We start from the raw sequence: 19,475 nt of genomic DNA, 5'->3' as shown, positions 1-19,475 counted from the left end.
GCGTAGCAAAATATGATCACCGGATGAATTTATACAGAGAGGTTGTAAACTATCATCTGGCCCATTTTAATGCGCCGGATGATCCGCTGTAGGACAGGATTAATCACCGGAGGTTTAACAACTAATGAAACAGTTAACGGCTATTTTGTCAGATATATTAGCACCGGATATTCCGTTGTGAAGTGTGTTATTCACACCGGACCTTCCAGCGTTAAGAAAAAGTTTTGGGTTGTTAGGCAACGGCTAATTTTCGATCCTTAGCCTATAAATACCCACCCATTTGGACCTCTCTCTATCTCTTGCGACCCTGTAGCAGCTCATACACTTGGTGTGTCATTTAGAAGCAAGAGATAGAGTAATTGTGTCAATTCTAAGTTCTTAGTTGAGTATTAAGGACTTCCTTGAGTGCTTGAAGAGTAACAAGTGTGCATCTAGCTATTGTCTAGGCTTGGTCTTTGTCAAGTGAAGCTTGAGACTTGTTACTCTTGGTGGTTGGCAACACCTAGACGGTCTTGGTGATCGGAGGTTTTCTCGGTGAGCTCTTGGAGGACTTGTGGGAGCCCCAGGAAGAGATGATGTACTTGGTTTGATGCCCGCCTATCCGGAGATAGAGAAGGGGCAATCAAGAGGGAGCACTTGAGTCTTGGTGACTCAAGGGGGAGCTACATCCTTGGTGGATGCTCCAACGAGGACTAGGGGGAAGTGCCAACTTCTCAAAACCTCGGGAAAAAAATCGGTGTTCTCTTTTCCAACTATTTACTTTTCTGTATTTTACTTTAAGTATCTTTGCTATTGCGAGTCCTTCTTTAAAATTCTCTCTTGGTTATTTTGCTTATTTAGTTGCCTTGTTCTAGTTTAAATCACGTAATCGCATTCTCTCTTATCTAGGCTAAGGTTTTATTTGTTTAGGCGGTAGAAGTTTTAATTAGCGCCCAATTCACCCCCCTCTTAGGCAATTCGATCCTTTCAACAGTGACCGACCATGTAAATAGTTCTTATCAGTGAACAGTGATTTCCAACCAATGAACAGTGATTTTAGACTAGTGAATATGATCCGTGGTCATGACTAATGACCAGATGGCCGGTGATTATGGTTTATTTCTATAGTTGATCTCCAGACAGATGGAAGAGTTGATCGAATCTAAGAAAACTGAACTACATTAAAGTGTATTCGGGTAGATATACGAGAGTTTTACGTGTTCAAATATGAAATATATGTTTGTTATTGAAAGTTTGGAGATCAGGTAGACATAGTCGAATTATATCTGTAGGTCTTATTTAGTTTGAATTAGGAGTCCTGATCTCCTCTTACGACTAATACCTGTTACCCTTTAAATATGAGAGGGTTATGATCGATTGAAGGCATCAACCAATCGATCAAACATAATTTACATTATTTTTCATCTTTTACCTAACTCTTGTAGTCTCGTTCTCTTTTTCCATCTACATTGCTTCCTGTTCTTGATATCGACAACCAAAAACAAGTCGCTAGTCACCGCACTCCGATGGGGTCCCTCTCTAACGTGAGTGATGACGAAAGTCTGACGACACAGTGCCACGACTAGAACATCCTAGATGTTGCTTGCTAGATATTATACACGAGATATTCGATATGTTGGCGCGGCACGTTTACGCATCAACAAATCTAAAATACATAATCTAGATAGAATGTGCATGCACACCGTGGCCATGCACGGCCTAATAAACTGATCAGCCAGCGGTTGGCCGTTGGAGATTACAGCGACCGCATTAATTCCCTCCACTCCATCCCAGGCAGACGCCTCCATCTGGTAGACTGGTACCGATACCCCAAACACCCTGCCAGGCACCAACCACAACGTACCCACGGCCTGGCTCATTGCCTCACGCTCCACATCTATATAAGGCCACACATTTCCTGCAAAGCTAGCTGACCGAGCCACCAGCTTGCTATCTAGTGTGTGCTTCAGTTCATTTGTCACTTGTTCCCATCCAAACGATAGCTAGATAGATCCATGGAGCTGCTCGCCCTGCTCACCTTGCTGCTGCTGGCGCACACGGCGGCTTACCTGGCGTGGCGAGCCGTGTCGCGCCGCCGCCGCGCGCGATGCTACCTGCTGGACTACGCCTGCCACAGACCCTCCGACGACCGCAAGGTCACCACCGAGATGGCCGGCGCCGTCATCGAGCGTAACAAGCGCCTCGGCCTCTCCGAGTACCGCTTCCTCCTCAAGGTCATCGTCAACTCCGGCATCGGCGAGCACACCTACTGCCCGCGCAACGTCATCGAAGGACGCGAGGAGAGCCCCACCCACGGCGACGCGCTCGAGGAGATGGACGACTTCTTCGGCGACGCCGTCGCGGCGGTACTCGCCAGGACGGGCGTCGCCCCGCGCGACGTCGACCTGATCATCCTCAACGTTGGATCATTCTCGCCGGCTCCCTCGCTCGTCTCCAGGATCGTGCGCCGCTTCGACATGCGGGAGGACGTCATGGCATACAACCTCTCCGGGATGGGCTGCAGCGCGGGGCTCATCGCGGTCGACCTCGCTCGGAACGTCATGCTCACGCGACCGCGCACCATGGCGCTCGTCGTCACCTCTGAGTCGTGCGCGCCCAACTGGTACACGGGCACCGACAAGTCCATGATGCTCGGGAACTGCCTCTTCCGCAGCGGCGGCGCCGCCGCGCTGATCACCAACGACCCGGCGTTCCGGGGCCGCGCCAAGATGGAGCTGCGCTGCCTGGTGCGCGCCAACATCGGCGCGCACGACGACGCGCACGCGGCCGCCGTGCACCGCGAGGACGCCGACGGCCGCCTCGGCGTCAGCCTCAGCAAGGCTCTCCCCAAGGCCGCCTTGCGCGCCTTCACCGAGAACCTCCAGCGCCTGGCCCCGCGCATCCTCCCCGCCGGCGAGCTCGCGCGGTTCGCGGCCCGCCTCCTCCTCCGCAAGCTCCTCCGCCGCAAGGTGAAAGGCGAGGGCCCCAAGATCAACTTCAAGACCGGCGTGGACCACTTCTGCCTCCACCCCGGCGGGACGGCGGTGATCGAGGCGGTGAGGAAGAGCCTGGGGCTGAGCGGCCACGACGTGGAGCCGGCGAGGATGACGCTGCACCGGTGGGGCAACACGTCGGCGAGCAGCCTCTGGTACGTGCTGTCGTACATGGAGGCGAAGCGGAGGCTGAAGCGCGGGGACAGGGTGCTCATGGTGACCTTCGGGTCCGGGTTCAAGTGCAACAGCTGCTACTGGGAGGTGAGCAGGGACCTCGCTGACGCCGGCGCCTGGGAGGACTGCATCGACGAGTACCCGCCGGAGACCCTGGTCAACCCCTACATGGACAAGTTCGGCTGGGTCAACGACGTCCAGGGGCAGGGAGGTGGCTTCGTGTTCTAATCAACCACGCGCGCTAATTAATCCATGCATTATTGCGTACGTAATTAAATTTTAATTTCTTATCTTATCGTTTTGGGACAGGCAAAACTAAGATTATTGGTTAATTATTAATCGGACGACCGATCAAGAGAAGGCGTGTACGTATACGAATACACATTAATGGGGGTATACATGTATACTTGTAAAATGTTCAGGTCGCATGTGTACGTATGTGTTCTAGCTTGTAAACCTGTTCTTTTGCATGCATGCCCTGCAAGAAGGAATTAATTTACGTACAGCAGGGTGTGCATGAAAAGAAACAAGAGGTTGCAGGGAGCACTTGTCTGTATGTGTAGATGCGGATTTTAATATTTACAGGAACATAAGTACTTGATTAACTCCTCAAGTGAACCTATATATTTTTTTTTCCAGAATTCTCATGAGCATTCGAGTCGTCATTCATGTCGAGAAACAACCTTCACTGTACGATTTTTCTTACAACTTTTCTTTTTTTGTCTCTTGCCAAAACAAACAATAAAGGAGATTAATTTCAGTGTAACTTCCTATCATCATATCCTACGTATTTCACAACAACTTGATGATCAGTTTGCAAATTCTGATATCATCAACCAAATCGACACTAAACCAGCAATGACAATATATCCCACATGCTAGCTATATATAGCTCTCGAGTCCCCTCAGCTACAGTAGAGAGGAGGCGACTCAGTTCCCTCAGAGCTCGTCGGCGATTTTCGTCGGTCCCCCTCACCTCTGATGGTCTCGGTGGCAATGCCAACGTCATGAGGGGAGGGGATCCCGAATTTCGTTGTGCGATTTGTATATAGGTAGCTAGGTGTAGTTTTACTACCTTTTAGTCATGTTTCTGAGTGGATTTTGCTTCCTCTCTTTGCCATGGTCGGCGGCAGCACGTCCTTTGGTGCTCGGGTAAGGACTGGGTTGGTCCTCCTTGTGACAGGGAGAGCGGTCTTGTTTTCCCTTTTGGGGCATGTTCGGGCCGAATCGTTGGAGTTCGGAGTCCTTTTGCTCTTGATGGTTCTTTCCGGTGACTCCAGCGTGGACCACTGTGCATGTTAGTTTCCTCAGCCTTTTGGTTGAAGGGCTGATTGGAGCCTTCTTCCCCTGGTTGGATTTACATTTTGGGTTGTCGAGTTTCTCGACGGTGCCGATGTTCTGGTCTGTCATGGCAGCGAAGATGGTGGCCAATACTCCGTCACCCAGATTTTCGCATGCGAGAGCTCCTCAGTCGGTCGGTTGTGCCTGATCATATGCTTCTATTGCGACCGTTCAACAAAGTTTGTGTTTTCGGTGTGTCATGGCAGCACCACTGCCTCTCCTCATCATTGGATGCTCTAGCGAGCAGTGAACCGAGGGAGGCCAATGAGGAAGATGGTGTCCTCTGTTTATAATTTCTATCTTTGTTGATGATCTTTATGTAATTTCCAGGGTATACTGTTATGTGCTTCACTGAATAATATCCTTCCAACCTTCGCTATATATACACACACACGAGTGGTTCTTATTGCTTTGCTGGTCGATGTTCGTGCAATGACAGTCGTCAGATTTGACGGTACACGAACATGGGTCTGGTGGACAAGGACGGCCGTCGTCGGACAAGGCGCCTCACGACAAGCGAGCTATTGAACGGATCGATAGCAATAGCATCCACCGGTGCTCTTCCGTCCGTCGATCGTGAAATGGTGACCTCCTCCGGCGTACAAAAATGTAGCCCCCTCGGCCGGCCCATCTAGGTTAGATAGATACATGCATGCATGCATGCCGAATGCAATGGGTAAGTTCTTGAAAGTGATCCGAAACAAACACAGCATGGCAAAAGGTTCGTTGGACAAGGCTATCTATATCTTTCTATAGAAGGTTAGATAATTAAAATTCTTTTGATATGTTTTGTGATAATTAGCGACAAAGCATACCTAAAGAGTGAAGAAACAGACATCCATGCCTAATAAATTGAAACGGGTTGGTGATGAAGTAACATCAACAGAAACGGAACAAAAGGCTGCTTCTCGACTCGCTTAATTTGTGCCGGACACTGCATGCAGGAGCAAACGTGGACAGCTCAAAAGAATCCAGTTGACAGAAACAGGTTGCAGCAGAGCAGCCAGCCCTGAAGCCCTTATCAATTGAGTTGCACGCTCAGCTGATCTGAAGTTGTACTTTCTAGTAAACTTGATCTGCGAGCGAGCAGGTTGTCACCTTGAACTCACTGATATCCCGGCCATTAGGATGATCGATCCAAACCCAGGTACTAGAGTCGTTCTCATGCTTTTTAGAACTGCAGGCTGTGAGGGACTGAACTGAAGTGCAGGCTTTAATCATGTAATGTATTTTATTCGAAATATGATTATGATATTATCCTGTTATAATATGTACGTGTCATATAATTATATTCGCTGCAACAGCGCAGGATCGATCCCATCCAATTAATACTGTACCTCGTGCAAACTTAATTTCCAAGGCTTGTGCTTCAGTGGTGCAGGGCTCCGTTGCCAGGTCTCACTTGTCGGATCGTCGCGTCGTCATATGCCTGGTCAGACTGACACGAGCACGATCTGCCATGGCCGACTCGTCAACTCCGCGGGATCTAGGAAGCCTTGTGGATGAGGCTCGATCAGGGCTGGTACTGGCACCTGCTCGATTATTGTATTGCCTTCGGCCCCATGAAAAAAAGAAAGAAAAAGGAGACCGGTTTACAGCGAGCTTGCAGCCATCTCAGCTATACAAAATGCCGTTAAGTTAATGGCTACGTGGTACTGAAGATACTTGTGTAAAATAATAGCATTCTGACATTAATTTGCAGGTACTGTTAATTTTGTGCTGTTGGGCAGCCAACCCAGCATACGGATTAACATAGCTGTAACCTTGACGAAATGATTTATATGCTACGGTCGGTCAGAGTATATCCATGTTTGTCGTCGCAGCTGGTGAGAATTGGTGAACAAAGGCAGGAAGCTACTTGGCCCTTGGAGACCGGACCAGTGTTGCTGCGTTTAGTCAGGGCTAGGCTGGCCGTGTGCTTTGCAGTTCATGCCCGGGGACATTCTCACCGAGCCAATAGATGCAGTGGCAATGAGACGACATGTCCCATCTCCATCTCTCTCGCTCTCCTGCTATGATAATCGATGTTGCATGTGAAGAGCGACGGAGAGAGTCCTCCTTTCGCACCAGGGAGGTGGACTCGACGTTGCCGGATGGCCAAATGTGAAGTGTGCATAGGGAGTGTGGTGTGAACCAGGCAACCCGTGCACTGCTTTCAGCCGCTCAGGCCCGGCGGAAGTCCCCGCGTATGCAGCCGGGCTGGGGCAAAGATGATGTGCAGTATTCATCAATTATAGTAAAGAGATGCACAAACGTCTGCATGACTAGTGCAGTCGCAACCGCTCCGAAACCGCGTCTAAAATTTGGACAGCAGAAACAAGGCACGCACTCGTGAGTATCCATGACCATGCCCTGCCAATCTCGCAGCTTATATTAAAATACTTATATTTTATATTAAAATACTTCGATATATAATTTTAATCACTATATTCTATTAAACATATTTACATAATCTAATAAATTTATAATATTATGAAAGTATACTTTAAAACAAGTCTACCCATATGATTTTAATGTTTTCAAACTAAGTATTTTAAAAATTATTAGTGATTAAATAACCGAATCTTATACAAAACGCAAGTCACTTCAGTCACGTGTACTCTCTCCCTGCACAAGAGGTACAATTAATTAAAGGTAGCAGAGCACCGCATCCATGAAGAATCGAGTGCAGCGAAGCTCAGAATAAGTAGGCCGTGGGGTTCCAACGACCAGGAATGGATGGCAAACAGCAAATGGCACAACAATGTGATGCAATCAATATCTTGGCTTCCTTTGGATTTGCAAAGAACACCCAAGGCTGTATGCAAGAGTAACATATGGGCAAGACTGAAACTGAAGCAGATTTCGTCAAGGGCCACGAGGAGGCCAACGGTCAGCCCTATGAGCTCTTATTTGGGTCAGAGAACTTCACAATCTCGTTATTTTGGTGCAAACTGTTATGCAAAAGTCTTATTCCTATCAAATACAGAGTGTTCTCATTCAAATGACGTGAAATTTTCAATGGAAAACTATAGTCTGCGTCTAGAGTAATGTTCCACAATAAATCAAACAGATGATGTATGTGTAGTCCAAAACACCAATCTTGCTTACAAACTCGTCTTTGGTTTGGATGCTGGGCTCACGCGCCTCGTTATGGTCCGCATGGTCACAAACTCTTCAGCAGCAGAAGGGTGAATTCCAACCTGAAAAGCCAACGGATACACCATTAAGAGCAAGATACTAACAGCTGTTTTACTGCAAGGTATCTCTTTACAGTCACATACAGTGCTGTCAAAGGTTGCTTTGGTGGCTCCACATTTAAGCGCAACAGCAATGCCCTGAATCATGCCGAGAAGCTCAGTGGTAAGATACCAAGAATAAATAATGGCGGAGAAGAGAACTCAAACTCTGAAAAAGGTAACAACAGAACTGTACATATGCTTACCTGGAGAATTTCAGGTGCATCAGGTCCGCACATGGATGCACCAAGTACTCTATCGGTTTCAGCATCAACTACGAGTTTCATGATAGTCTTCTCCTGTCGCCTGAAAAACATAAACCGAGTTATGAACTTCTAGGAGATAACTACAAAGCAGAGTGCATGACAAATGAAAACAATGGAACAGCCAATCTTGAATGTGATAAAAGATATGTCAGAGAACACAGGATGAAGCCTAAAAGGTGAAACAAAGAAGTCTAACATGCGATTTCGCGATGTATATGATACTTACTTGGATATGCTGTTCTTCATTGGGTTGAAAGATGAAGTGAAAACAAGAACATCACCCTTGGCTTCCTCCAAAGCCTGTTGTTCACTGAGGCCCACTACGGATAGCGGTGGAATGCTAAATGAACATAATAGCCTCATGTTATAACACAGTGAGGGACGATAATGAAGGCAAGGCATATACTCTAAAGAAAGCAGCAACTCCCAAAGATGCATCAACAAAAACATAAAACATCCTCGAACAAAAAGTACACCTACTAGATGTGAAATATGTGTGGCTCAATCACATCAAGAATAATCAAAAGAATCAAAAACTGTTTTAGACAAACCTGCATTTTCCATAATTTCTCCACATCAACATAGATTGAAATAGAAAACAAGACGGGTTGAAAAAGAGAGGAAAAAACAAACGAGTAACCTTAGCACAGAGAGGGACCTTGTCATTATACTCTCTAGCTGCCAAAAAATGATAAAAATCTAAAACAAGTGAACATCTGTGGTCGCAGGAAAGAAAACAAAACCACAAGTGTCTCACTGAAAAACACAGAACTACAAAGGCTGTGTTGTGAACTTGTGAAGTAACTGGAAACAACAATTCACTTCAATAAAAATAACTGGAAACAGCAATCATTCAACAGAAAGCATTCAGGGTTGTGAGTTGTAACTTACGAGAAAACAGCACAGGGCACATCTCTGTAATCAGGCTTAGTTGGCTGGCCACCAAACACAGTTTTCTGCAATTAAAGAAGTGAAAGGGTAAACGGGTGCAGATTTTTTCGAACAGAAAGAAATTACCCTAATCATTTGTGCTGAAGGGGTTATAAACTACAGTAGTCACGTACAGAAAAGCAAGTAGCCTCCATCAACGCAACAGGTGTTAGATTGATCCGATTTGTTACATCACCCACAGCCCATACACTTGGAACAGATGTGCGAGAATATTCGTCAACCTAAACAGAAGAAACAACAAAATAACCAAATTAAATTACTCAAGTACATAATCAAGAACTTAGTGGCTAATTCAAGTGCCCAAGACAGTCTCACCCAGGTTCACATGTTGTTTTTAACAGAAATATGAGAGTACATTCAGATGTAAATATATCTCACAGGCAAACATGTGAAGAAAGAAAAACCAACCTTGATGGCTCCAATTTGATCCACCTCAACACCAGCAGCTTCCAAGTTCAGCCTCTGGGAGTTCGGTGTGCGACCTGCAATCAATTAAATATCAGGCATATGTATAGTATGTAAAAGTGCCATTTAAAGCAAAACAGAACTCAGGTAAGACATGTAGTGAACCAGAAATACTGGACTCCACAAAGTAAGATAATCTGAAATCTCAGATTCATAGGCAAATAAGTAGATTGTCATTATCAAAGTGCGACAAAGAAACTAAGTCTCAACAAGGGAAATATTCCAAATACCTGTAGCAAATAGAACAACATCTGCAGTGAGCTCCTCTCCTTTATCAGTTACAACTTTTATGCCATCGGCTGTTTTACTCAACTGAGTTGCATAAAATGAAATTGATTAAACATAGAGTGAACATGAAGAAAACAAAATGCACATTAGGGTTTAGCTTAATTCACCTCAGATAGATTTGTCCCAGGATGCAATCTGATTCCCCTTCCCCCAAGATTGCTTGCAACAACTTCTCTCATCTCATCATCAAAACCTCTGCAAGTAGTCAGTTTGTCAATGTGATGTTGCATCGATCTTTTCAGTCCACGTTAACGTAGCCCACAACTTGAATACTTAGATAATAAATACCATAGAAATTCTGCTAGGAAGACATGTTATGCCCAGGCTCCAGAAACATTACTGATAATATGCACTATTTATCTGGAAAGCTAAGAAGCACACCATCCGCATTTCTGTATCTTCTAAATCCACACTAATACACTATTCATAGTGGACCTTTTCGTGCGCATATGTAACACAAAAATGATCAAGCCAATGGAAGGATTTTGTATTGCTACATCATGAAAATCTCTGCAATGACGCAGTAGCAGAACCCATCATAGAGCAATCCTGAATCAGTTCTTAAGCACAAAACATATTCTGACCTTTCACATCATTCTAAATCACTGATGTTAGGAATGTTCAAAATACATCAATGTACAAAATGGGCAGATTAATTCGTATAGTTGTATTCACTAACAGTATTGATATTTGACAATAAACTACCCAAATGCAAGAACAAAAGTCACAAATGGTTACAACCTGAACGCAAGAGCCAACTGTGGCACTTAAACAACAAACCCATGTGGCACTAAAGAACAAACCCATGACATAAAGTAGAAACTATAGTTGCATGTTTAGTAAGACAAAATCCGCAACTGCGCTACATGAATATTCTTCTGAAAGTAGGCAGTACATGGTTTGGGTAAAAAACTGAAATATTTTGAAGCTCCTAATATTAAATTACATACCTTAGAGGCAGTTCTTTTCGATAAAACAAGTCCACTTCTGCACCCATTCCTCTCCAGATAGAAGCAAATTCAACAGCAATATATCTTCAATGTACCCGCCATATGGACAGCGGTATGTCAGGAAATTGGTAACAAGAAGATGGTGTAAGGTACTTAAACATAATCTAGCAGTGTAGCACTATACCCGCCACCAAGGATTACAGCACGCTTCGGAAGCTCCTCCAAACTCAAGGCCTCATCTGAAGTAATTGCCAACTCCTGCAAAGAGGATTTTCACTGGTGTTAATCATAATAATCCACCAAGAGGATGAAGGACAAACAGAAAATGAAATGAAGAATGCAAAGAAGCACAAAGATTGCTAATAATGCTGTGCTTGGATAGAAGGTCAAGATCGCCTCTCTCAAAATAGCTCGAAGAAAGAAGCAAGGTGCCAAACTAATGACTTTCCAAATATGCGGTGTCAAATCCAGCTTATTGGAAATACCAACAATCATTGATGTTCAGCATTAAGACTTATCACAAGTACGTGGGTGGTAGAGAATTCAACATCTCGAGACCAACCCACAGGTTTCAGCCAAGTATGTTGATGAACGTGAAGGAGCTAACACACAAGTATCAGTATCATCACCAAGGACAAGAAACAATGATGCAAAATCAGGTTGAGAAGTTTACTGACCTTTCCAGGTATGTTGACACGTTGAGCATGGCTTCCAGTCGCTATCAAGATGTGCTTTGCCGTATACCTTTGCTTTGAACCATGTGGCTGGCTGACTTCAACTGTATGAGCATCAACCAAACTGCCTGCTCCTTCAATCATTGTCACACCAGCATTGGTAAGAATTCTCTGGTATACTCCATTTAATCTAACAATTTCTTTAGTCTGCACAGAAGAAAAAAATTAGGATCTTTGGCAGCAGGACATTTGTAGCTATGCTCGGCACTTGTGGAGATCATGTTCATGATTGAGGTTTTGGCCCGACCTTATTTTCCAACAGCTTTTTCCAATTGAAGTTAATATCCCCATTAATCTCCCACCCGAAATTCTGCGAGTCCTGCATTCACAATACAGCTTTAGTTATACAGCAAATCATCACACTTTTTAGAAGGCATAGACAAGCTTTTGAAATGAGTAGGTTCTTAGGTTACAAATCGACAGGTACAATAATGGATATGGATAACTGTAAAGCAACAATATTCACATAGCAGCTGAACTGGTAGTGGTAGTTATCTTGCATAAGAAGTAAAATAACTTACCTCAAATTCTCCCCGGAAAGACGCCCCATATACCAGTATCTTTTTGGGGACACAACCACGTATCACACACCTAAGACAATGGTCAGATCACAATGAACGTATAGATTTTATACCAGCATCTAAAAAAGCTTTCAGTACTCAAAAACCAGAAATGCACAAAATCAATTGGGAAGTGCTTACGTTCCACCATGTCCTCCTAGCCACTCGGAGCTGATGGGGTGGAATGGGAGCTCGCAAATAGCAACCTGCAACACATCTCGTAACCAATAAACCACAAGAAATAAACCCAAATTTTTTAAAAAAATTCGAGCGAAAATGTGAAATGCATTATGCGAACGCCCACAAAAGTACCAAACACAACTCATGAACACTTCATTCTGAGACGTTGACATCGTATTAGCATATAGGATGGAAAGGAAGAGAGTGTATCTGCTTCCATTTCCCTGCTGCTGTTCCTTCGTCATTTGGAACTGAAGCCATCGGAATCCGATGGAATCCGATGGGCAAGGCAACGGCTGGGGCGGGTCATACGGTGGCAGACTGGCAGCCATCGCATTCTCTATTTGACTGGACCGCGGCAGGCGGCACCGCCGGCCATCGGAGCGGTGGCAGGGGAATCGACAGCTACAACCACTTGGCGGAGGGAGGCGGCGGATGGACTTGGGGGTCACCGCGAAGAGGCTTACACGCGCAAAATAAATAAATAATCGACAAGGAATAAAAAAAAAACCTTAGCTCCGAAGGAGGCGGTGGTGCGAGAGCCACGCACGCCGCCGCTCCCCGCTCCGATGACGAAGAGATCGTAGTCGTACTGCTCGCCGTCGGCCACGGCCACCTCCCCATCCTTGAGCATCTTCCTCGCCATGGGTTCTCAACACTGCAAAAACAAACCCTAGGACGCAATTCAATTTCCACTCCACAACAAGGCAACCAGAACACAACAGTGGAAATCCGACTCCGAAGCAGTGGGGGAGAATGAAAAACTCGAAATCTCACCGGCAATCTGATAAAATCCGCACCTGCGATTGAACCAGATGGATCTGAACGCACGGCAGAATCGGAAGCTCCCCTTCCTCTCCCCCGTTTCCGATCGAGCGAATATACGTGGAGGTGTGTCGCGTCGCTCGTCCGTGGCCGCTTTGAGTTTGCTCGGCACTACATTTGCACTTACTTTATCTCGATTGTTTATTTACATACAAGCCCCTCCATTCTACCTATTTCAAGTCTACTTCATATAGTGCCACCTTTTATTTTTAATAGAGACTAGTTAAATGCCCGTGCGTTGCAACGGGAATCGAAAATTTTCACAAGATAATACAGATGACCGAAATATATTCCAAAATAACATAACGAAATCGTGGTTCTTTTTGTCTGAATTCAGATGATTAAAAAATAAGTTTGATAGCTAAATGCCCGTGTATTGCAACAGGAATAAAAAAATCACGATAATACATATGATCGAAACATATTCCAAAATAACATAACAATGTTCTTGTTCTTTTTGTCTACATAGTTAGCTGCTCGTGCGTTGCCACAGACACCAAAAATTTGCGAGCTGGTATTGTCTCGTCTAGTCATCAGACTAAGTACTCAAGGCATCTAAAACAAGCTGATACTTGCGCGCGGGGCCTGGTAATTTTTTCTCCTATGAAATATGCACATTTTACAATTGACTTTTCAAAACAAATATGGTAAATAATCATTGACTACAGTAGAGACAGTGTTTGTCATATTATTAGAACGTAACGCTTGAGGGAAGAAAAAGAACAAATAACAGGACATTTGATTGGCAAAAAAATTAAACCGAAAAAAGCAAATCACCAACACACTTGAGTAATTTATATGGAACTATCTAGTTACATAGCCACATGATAAATAACAAAATCGCTTTTAGATAGAACTTGCAACTTGGATTCCAAATACAACTATGACTCAACTTTGAATACAAATAAATAAGTTCATATAAATATATTTATTTTCACAACTATCTCTTTCAAATCGTGTTGCCCATGATGCAGCTAAGATATTCTCATACACCTGCACATATTACATATCGACGTGAATTCCCATCGTACGTTAATAGACTGATCAAGAAATGCCTCCTCAGTGCTTGGCCATCATGCACATGCATCATATATAAATGTAAATATATCTCATATGTAAAGTATAGTATTGTAACATGAAATGTACATACAATGGTGCAACAAAGTAATATGCTCACCATGTAGATTAACGTGTGTAGCTTTTTACCATTCCATGCGTACATGAATTGCAAAACGAAATAACCAGATAAATACCTATGGCAGAATGAATTGTAAATTGTGTTAGATAAACATACTTATTACTTATTATTTCTAGTAACGTTCAAAGCAAGTTACCCATATATATTCGTTAGAGTACCAGTGTGGAGTATATGTTGCCATCTATAAACATCGTCGTTCCAGCCAGGGCGTGCTACTCTCATGGCAAACATATAGTACTTGAAAATATGAATTATTTTAGGTGTGTACTGCTTGTATAGCATATCTTTACATCAATGTGGAATAGGATTCGAGTCAAGTACGATCAGAGTTCTATCCTGATCGAACACAAAAAGCAAGAACATGTTAATTTGTGCAAATGACATAAGAATCTGCAAAAAGGTAGACATTAGGATAGCGAAAACAATGGCACCAATAGACAAAGGGAAGCATTCTTACAAATTTGCAACGTGAGACATCATAGTTCATATAAGGCTAGCGTTCTAACGATATGGCCAACTCTTGAACATCGAGTTCTTTTCTATACTTTGGGTCTCGTCCAAAATCAGACGTTTGGGAGAAAACAAACATAGTAAGGTGCCCGTGTGTTGCTACGACATCCATATTTCGAACATGTACTCTATTATTACAATAGCATGAAAGTAGTCTTGGCTAAGCATCCGTGTTTTTAGTACAATCTTTTCTTCCTTCAATTTTGATGTAATAATATATGACCAAAATACACTCCATATAAGCAAGTCTTTATATTTGTATTACTCATCTATCATTATTAGAACCAGCATCCTAGATCCTCAAGCCTTATCCTCTTTCGTCTTGACTTCTCTGACAGGTGAGGTAGTGTATATATCTTCCTAAACAGAAATTATAATTAGTCATTAGGCATTGAGTATGAATATTTTAGCTGATGGGTTGCATCTTCCAAAACAAAAATTATAATTAGTCATTAGGCATTGAGTATGAACATTTTAGCTGATGGGTTGCATCAAACAAACAATCAAACACTCTTTGCCTCATTTTTAACGATCTGGAACAATCAAGAAGTATCATATATGGTCTCTAGCATCTACAAGACTCAACCCGGTCTCATTTCTCAAACCAACTCTCCTCATCTAAGTCCTAATGTAATGGCAGTCTTCTAGTTGGGATATAATTACTGAAGACACCAGGGCATCAGTGGGTAAGCACAACAAAATATAGTGCATTAACACTTAACAGGCAAGTCATCTAGCATAGGATGTGTCAAAAGTAATGCAATATCTAGCATATAAAACTAAGATGTGTACAGGAAGGTAGGACGCATTGTATATACGATGCAAAAGCACTACTTGTCTTAAGATATTATTGGTCCAGACCAATGATTCATTTCTCTGCCAAGTAGAAGAGGAAGGGAACTGAGCGTTATATATATATATATATATATATATATATGCATTTTATTTGTAGTACATGGCTTGCTGCTCGATGTGAGGCTACTCCGGATACAACTCTCATGACTGGTGGCTTCTTTCGATCACCAACGTTCGTGCTGCCATACATAGAGAAGGTGTTCAACAGAAATCTGAGCAAGGCACAGCCTCCAAAAGACTTGGAGCATACAAACCTAGGTTCATGCTCAGAATCAGTAATTTGTGTATGCCAGTTTATTATTCATTGTTCTTCAAAGCAACAATAATTAGAAAAATGCCATCTAAAAGTAAAGCATCGCATCTGGGGATTATATCACTCAAAAGGAACTTCTGAATGCAAGGTTTCTTGCCAGTGTTTTCTCAAGTCAAGCATTAAAGGTGCTACTTGTAGATTAAGCTGAAGGCCATATGATAAAAAAGAAGAAAGAGGAAAGGTAACCATTAAAGTTCAGCATCTTGAGGTGTAAAGTTTAAAAATACTAAACAGAATAGGAAACAGACCTTATCTCATACGGCTTCCCATCAGGAGGTTTCTGAAGACGAATGTCATCCATAATTGAAAAATAGGAGTGGAAAAGCAAGTCTTTCACATCCCAGACTACAGTACAACTTCCAGTGATACTACTCCATGTTCTATCCTGCAATTAGGAATAGCAAGCAATGTCTTCAAGAAATTCTAACAAACCAACATGGAGATAAACATATAACAAATAAATTGATCATCAAAAGAAAAATCTACCACAAAACAATGAACAAACAGCTTTTCTTTGCTTTCTCCAATTGCACTGAATGTGGCCATTATGGGCGCTAGAAAACCATATACTAATCCAGAAAGGACGCTTCCTGGGATGCCAACTATCAACCATAGGATCAAGATTGCAGTAGCAACAATAAGAAGCAGAAGCTTTACTACAGGTCCCACCAGCTTAGTTCTGCCTTCGAGAAAAGGAGGACGCAAAATGTGAGCACTTTGGTTAGTAATTTGATTAACTTGCCAAAAATAGAATGCAGAACATGCACACTGTACCTGATAATGCAGTAGTATGTCCAAATCAGATGCATGGGCCATAAGCCTAGAATTAGTGCAGATAATCCAATTGCCATGATAAGACATGCCCAAGGGCACAACAAAACACCTGGGATAGAAAATAATGTGAAATGAGGAGTGCATATCATGTCAGAGTTTAAAATGAATAGATAGTTAGCTGACCATATAGCATTGCATTTTTGGAATCTACATATGTCAATATTCTGTGTCATTCCATCATTCATCTGCAAAACATTAATTCCATGGATCACAGCTATTTGCGATACTGGCTGTGGTAAATTAGTACATAACAAAATTTGCATTAATAAACCAGAACCAGGACATTGAACTAAAACCTAAGTTTGAGGAATTTGATAAATTCTTATAAAAAAGAGAAAATTACATATTCTGTGATTAGCCTTCAACAATGCCATGCCAGTTCTAAGCAAATCCAGCCCAGGATTTTCCAAGTCGAAAAATATACATAATTAGCCATTAAATCAACATAGTTAATTGAAAGCACGTTGACCATCGGTTCATCACCTAACTTCTTGTATTGCAAATTGATCATTCAAATCAAGTCGAAGCAGTTTGGTCCTAGCATAACTAAAATTAGGACAACACGCCAATTATTTAAACATGTCCTAACTAAAATTCTCCCAAGAAAAGAGAGGAAATGATTAATCAATCATTCCCTCTACAAGCATAATAGGAAATCAAGAGAAGAAACCGCTTAAAAGCAAGAAAATGTCACAGTTGCACACATAACTCTCCCAGTTTACCACGCTTGTGCAGTGGGATGCTAAGTTGCCGCGCGAGCATACCCAGCGGGTTGGCGTGGATGCCGGTGATGACGCTGTCGCCGAGCTCGACGACGGCCTTGTCCTCGCCGAGGCGGGATGTGTAGACGCGGCCGCCGGGGTGCGAACGACCCTCGAAGACAGGCACGCGGAGGCCGAAGCGGAGGAGCTGGCGCGCGGCAGGGATCCCGGCGAGACCCGTGCCGCCGACGAAGACGAAGGCTGTTGCAGCGCCCTGAGGCGGGGTGTCCAGGGGCGGGGCGGGTGGGGAAGGCGGCGGACACGCCGAAGTTGATGTGGCCCTCGCGGACGAGGAGCCCGTGGGCCGCGACGACGAGGTGGTCGTAGGTGGCGGCCACGGTTCGAGCACGCGCACGCGGGGGAGCGGCGCGCTCGGGTCGGCGCGCCAGGAGGCGAGGATGTGATTGCGGACGACAATGTAGTCGTTGGGCGCGTCGGCGATGGGGGCCGGGAGGAGGGGCCGCTCCTCTGGCCGAAGCTCGTCGATGGGGAACCCGAGAGATAGCACGATGAGCGCCTCCGTCTCCGTCTCCCACTGCCGTTCCTCGGCCGAGAGGCACCGCAGCCGGCGGATGCGCCGCGACGGGAGAGAGTAGCGAGGGAGGTCGGGAGAAGGGGGCCAAACGAGAGGAGTCAAGAGATGGCGGGCGAACGAACGACGCAGATGATTTATGCGATGGACGGCGACGCTTCGTGCGGGCTAGCGGGCGCGATCGGACGGGCGATGCCGCGTCGGTCGTCCGACTGTGGCAGACGAACGAATTCATTTGGTTCTTTTTAAGTAGTAAAGAAAACTGCATAACAAATACCATAAAGATAATACCTCTATCTTAGTATCTGTCAAAAAAAAAACGCAAAATTGGTTTGATGTGCATTTTTACTAGTCGTGACCCTACTTGGTCAGAATAGTAATGTACTAATCCTACCAAATCAATAGTGGAGAGGATGCAAATTAGTGAAAATGAGGGACTTAGATGTTATAACCCCCTTAAGTTTGTCAATTTGACCCGTCTTCCACACGGGTTTAATTCTGCCACGTCGACGCAAAGGTGCTGCTTGTACGCGAGCTTACATCACCGGTGACGTCCCACGGGATCTCTTGCGCACGCGATGCTTCATCCCATGCGCGCGAGGTCTGGTGCTGTGATCGGTGTGTTTGATTTGTCTGCCGCAAGGCTAACAGCTTCGTCGCAAAATTAACAACGTCAACCGAGGACCACACCGGAAGTCTGAAAACTTGCAGCAGCTCCATGAGAGTTCTACGATCCGAGCTCGAACTAACCAATGCTCTCTGTTGAATGTCTGAAAACTTGCAGCAGTTCCATGAGAGTTCTACGATTCGAGCTCGAACTAACCCATGCTCTCTGTTAATGTCCGAGAGAAGAAACTGATTTTTTTTTTCAGCAATGGAGATTTCAGAGTCTCTGAATGGGGTGCAAGCAGCCAAGCAGGTTAGGTGTAAGGTTGAAGAATTCGGCCAGTAACTCACCACAGCGCGTGAATGGCGTGCGAGGAGCAGAGGCACGCGAGTCTGTCAGCGAATGCACGACGCAGAGCTTTGTTTCTGCAGAAAGGCATGTGGCTGCTTCATCGGTCAGAGGTAAGGAACTGCTGCCTTCTGCATTTCAGTTTATTGCACGCATTTTCGCGTGTAAAAATGAATCCCTTCACCGTGAGGTTTGTTTGCAAAGGAACGATTCGTCTTTCCTTGATCTTGAGTTGCGTTTCCTGCATATACGTGGTGCGAAATGCAAACTGTGCCGCGCGTAAGCTCCTGATGCGAGCTTGGGTTCAATGAATCTAGACAGGACCAGGAGAGTAGAATTACTGTTACACTACTGCGCGTGGGTAGATGTCGAACTCAGCTCAGCTGCGGCGTGGCAAACACAACTTGTGCACAGATTGAAGGTCACAGAGGAGAAGAACCAAGTTAGGTCGGCTTCAGCTTTGGATACACGAAAAAACAACTTAGCAAAGTGCTATAAGCATTGGATTTATAAAAATTAAAACTCCGGCAAAAAAAAGTGCCCTAATATGATAAGTTTATTCACCTTGCTAAGGTATCAGGAGAAGAAACTCA

The 19,475-nt window shown here is 44.3% G+C and overlaps 3 protein-coding genes across 6 annotated transcripts; 1 reads left to right on the top strand and 2 right to left on the bottom strand.

Moving 5' to 3' along the window:
* Positions 1-1,808: 1,808 nt before the first annotated feature.
* On the top strand, positions 1,809-3,751 carry LOC133920068 (3-ketoacyl-CoA synthase 12-like). The gene has a single exon (XM_062364710.1). The coding sequence runs from the start codon at positions 1,995-1,997 to the stop codon at positions 3,372-3,374; it is 1,380 nt and encodes a 459-aa protein (XP_062220694.1). The 5' UTR covers positions 1,809-1,994; the 3' UTR covers positions 3,375-3,751.
* Positions 3,752-7,375: 3,624 nt separating this feature from the next.
* On the bottom strand, positions 7,376-13,058 carry LOC133920066 (glutathione reductase, cytosolic). 4 transcript variants are annotated; one of them, XM_062364706.1, is made up of 17 exons: positions 12,900-13,058; positions 12,611-12,757; positions 12,061-12,125; positions 11,881-11,950; positions 11,607-11,678; positions 11,303-11,506; positions 10,810-10,883; positions 10,626-10,709; positions 9,783-9,870; positions 9,618-9,699; positions 9,331-9,404; positions 9,036-9,143; positions 8,863-8,927; positions 8,198-8,311; positions 7,912-8,011; positions 7,751-7,804; positions 7,376-7,669 (listed from the first exon to the last, which is right to left on the bottom strand). In XM_062364706.1, exons 2-17 carry the CDS (start codon positions 12,743-12,745, stop codon positions 7,574-7,576), a joined length of 1,485 nt encoding a protein of 494 aa, XP_062220690.1. In that variant the 5' UTR covers positions 12,746-12,757; positions 12,900-13,058; the 3' UTR covers positions 7,376-7,573. The 4 variants fall into 4 exon arrangements, with proteins under 4 accessions (XP_062220690.1, XP_062220693.1, XP_062220692.1 ...); XM_062364709.1 differs by having other exon boundaries at positions 12,611-12,772; positions 12,900-13,041; XM_062364708.1 differs by having other exon boundaries at positions 12,611-12,772; positions 12,877-13,040.
* Positions 13,059-14,709: 1,651 nt separating this feature from the next.
* LOC133918134 (uncharacterized) lies at positions 14,710-18,754 on the bottom strand. The gene is made up of 7 exons (XM_062361872.1): positions 18,751-18,754; positions 18,205-18,232; positions 17,357-18,084; positions 16,575-16,683; positions 16,287-16,479; positions 16,049-16,185; positions 14,710-14,992 (listed from the first exon to the last, which is right to left on the bottom strand). The coding sequence occupies exons 1-7, from the start codon at positions 18,752-18,754 to the stop codon at positions 14,911-14,913; spliced, it is 1,281 nt and encodes a 426-aa protein (XP_062217856.1). The 3' UTR covers positions 14,710-14,910.
* Positions 18,755-19,475: the final 721 nt, after the last annotated feature.

The sequence above is a fragment of the Phragmites australis genome, chromosome 5 (genome assembly GCF_958298935.1).
Source record: "Phragmites australis chromosome 5, lpPhrAust1.1, whole genome shotgun sequence".
Lineage (NCBI taxonomy): Eukaryota > Viridiplantae > Streptophyta > Magnoliopsida > Poales > Poaceae > Phragmites > Phragmites australis.
This window is presented reverse-complemented; position numbering and strand designations above follow the sequence as displayed.

Excerpts from the sequence above, each read along its gene's own strand:
- LOC133918134 (XM_062361872.1), bottom strand. Across the intron at positions 16,684-17,356 it reads CATCCCACTGCACAAGCGTG|GTGTTTTGTTGTGCCCTTGG; the intron begins GTAAACTGGGAG and ends TTTCTATCCCAG. Across the intron at positions 16,186-16,286 it reads TGTTTGTTCATTGTTTTGTG|GATAGAACATGGAGTAGTAT; the intron begins GTAGATTTTTCT and ends TCCTAATTGCAG.
- LOC133920066 (XM_062364706.1), bottom strand. The coding sequence starts at position 12,745 with ATGGCGAGGAAGATGCTCAAGGATGGGGAGGTGGCCGTGGCCGACGGC. Across the intron at positions 10,710-10,809 it reads GCTGTAATCCTTGGTGGCGG|ATATATTGCTGTTGAATTTG; the intron begins GTATAGTGCTAC and ends GGTACATTGAAG. Across the intron at positions 7,670-7,750 it reads AAGCAACCTTTGACAGCACT|GTTGGAATTCACCCTTCTGC; the intron begins GTATGTGACTGT and ends TTGGCTTTTCAG.
- LOC133920068 (XM_062364710.1), top strand. The coding sequence starts at position 1,995 with ATGGAGCTGCTCGCCCTGCTCACCTTGCTGCTGCTGGCGCACACGGCG.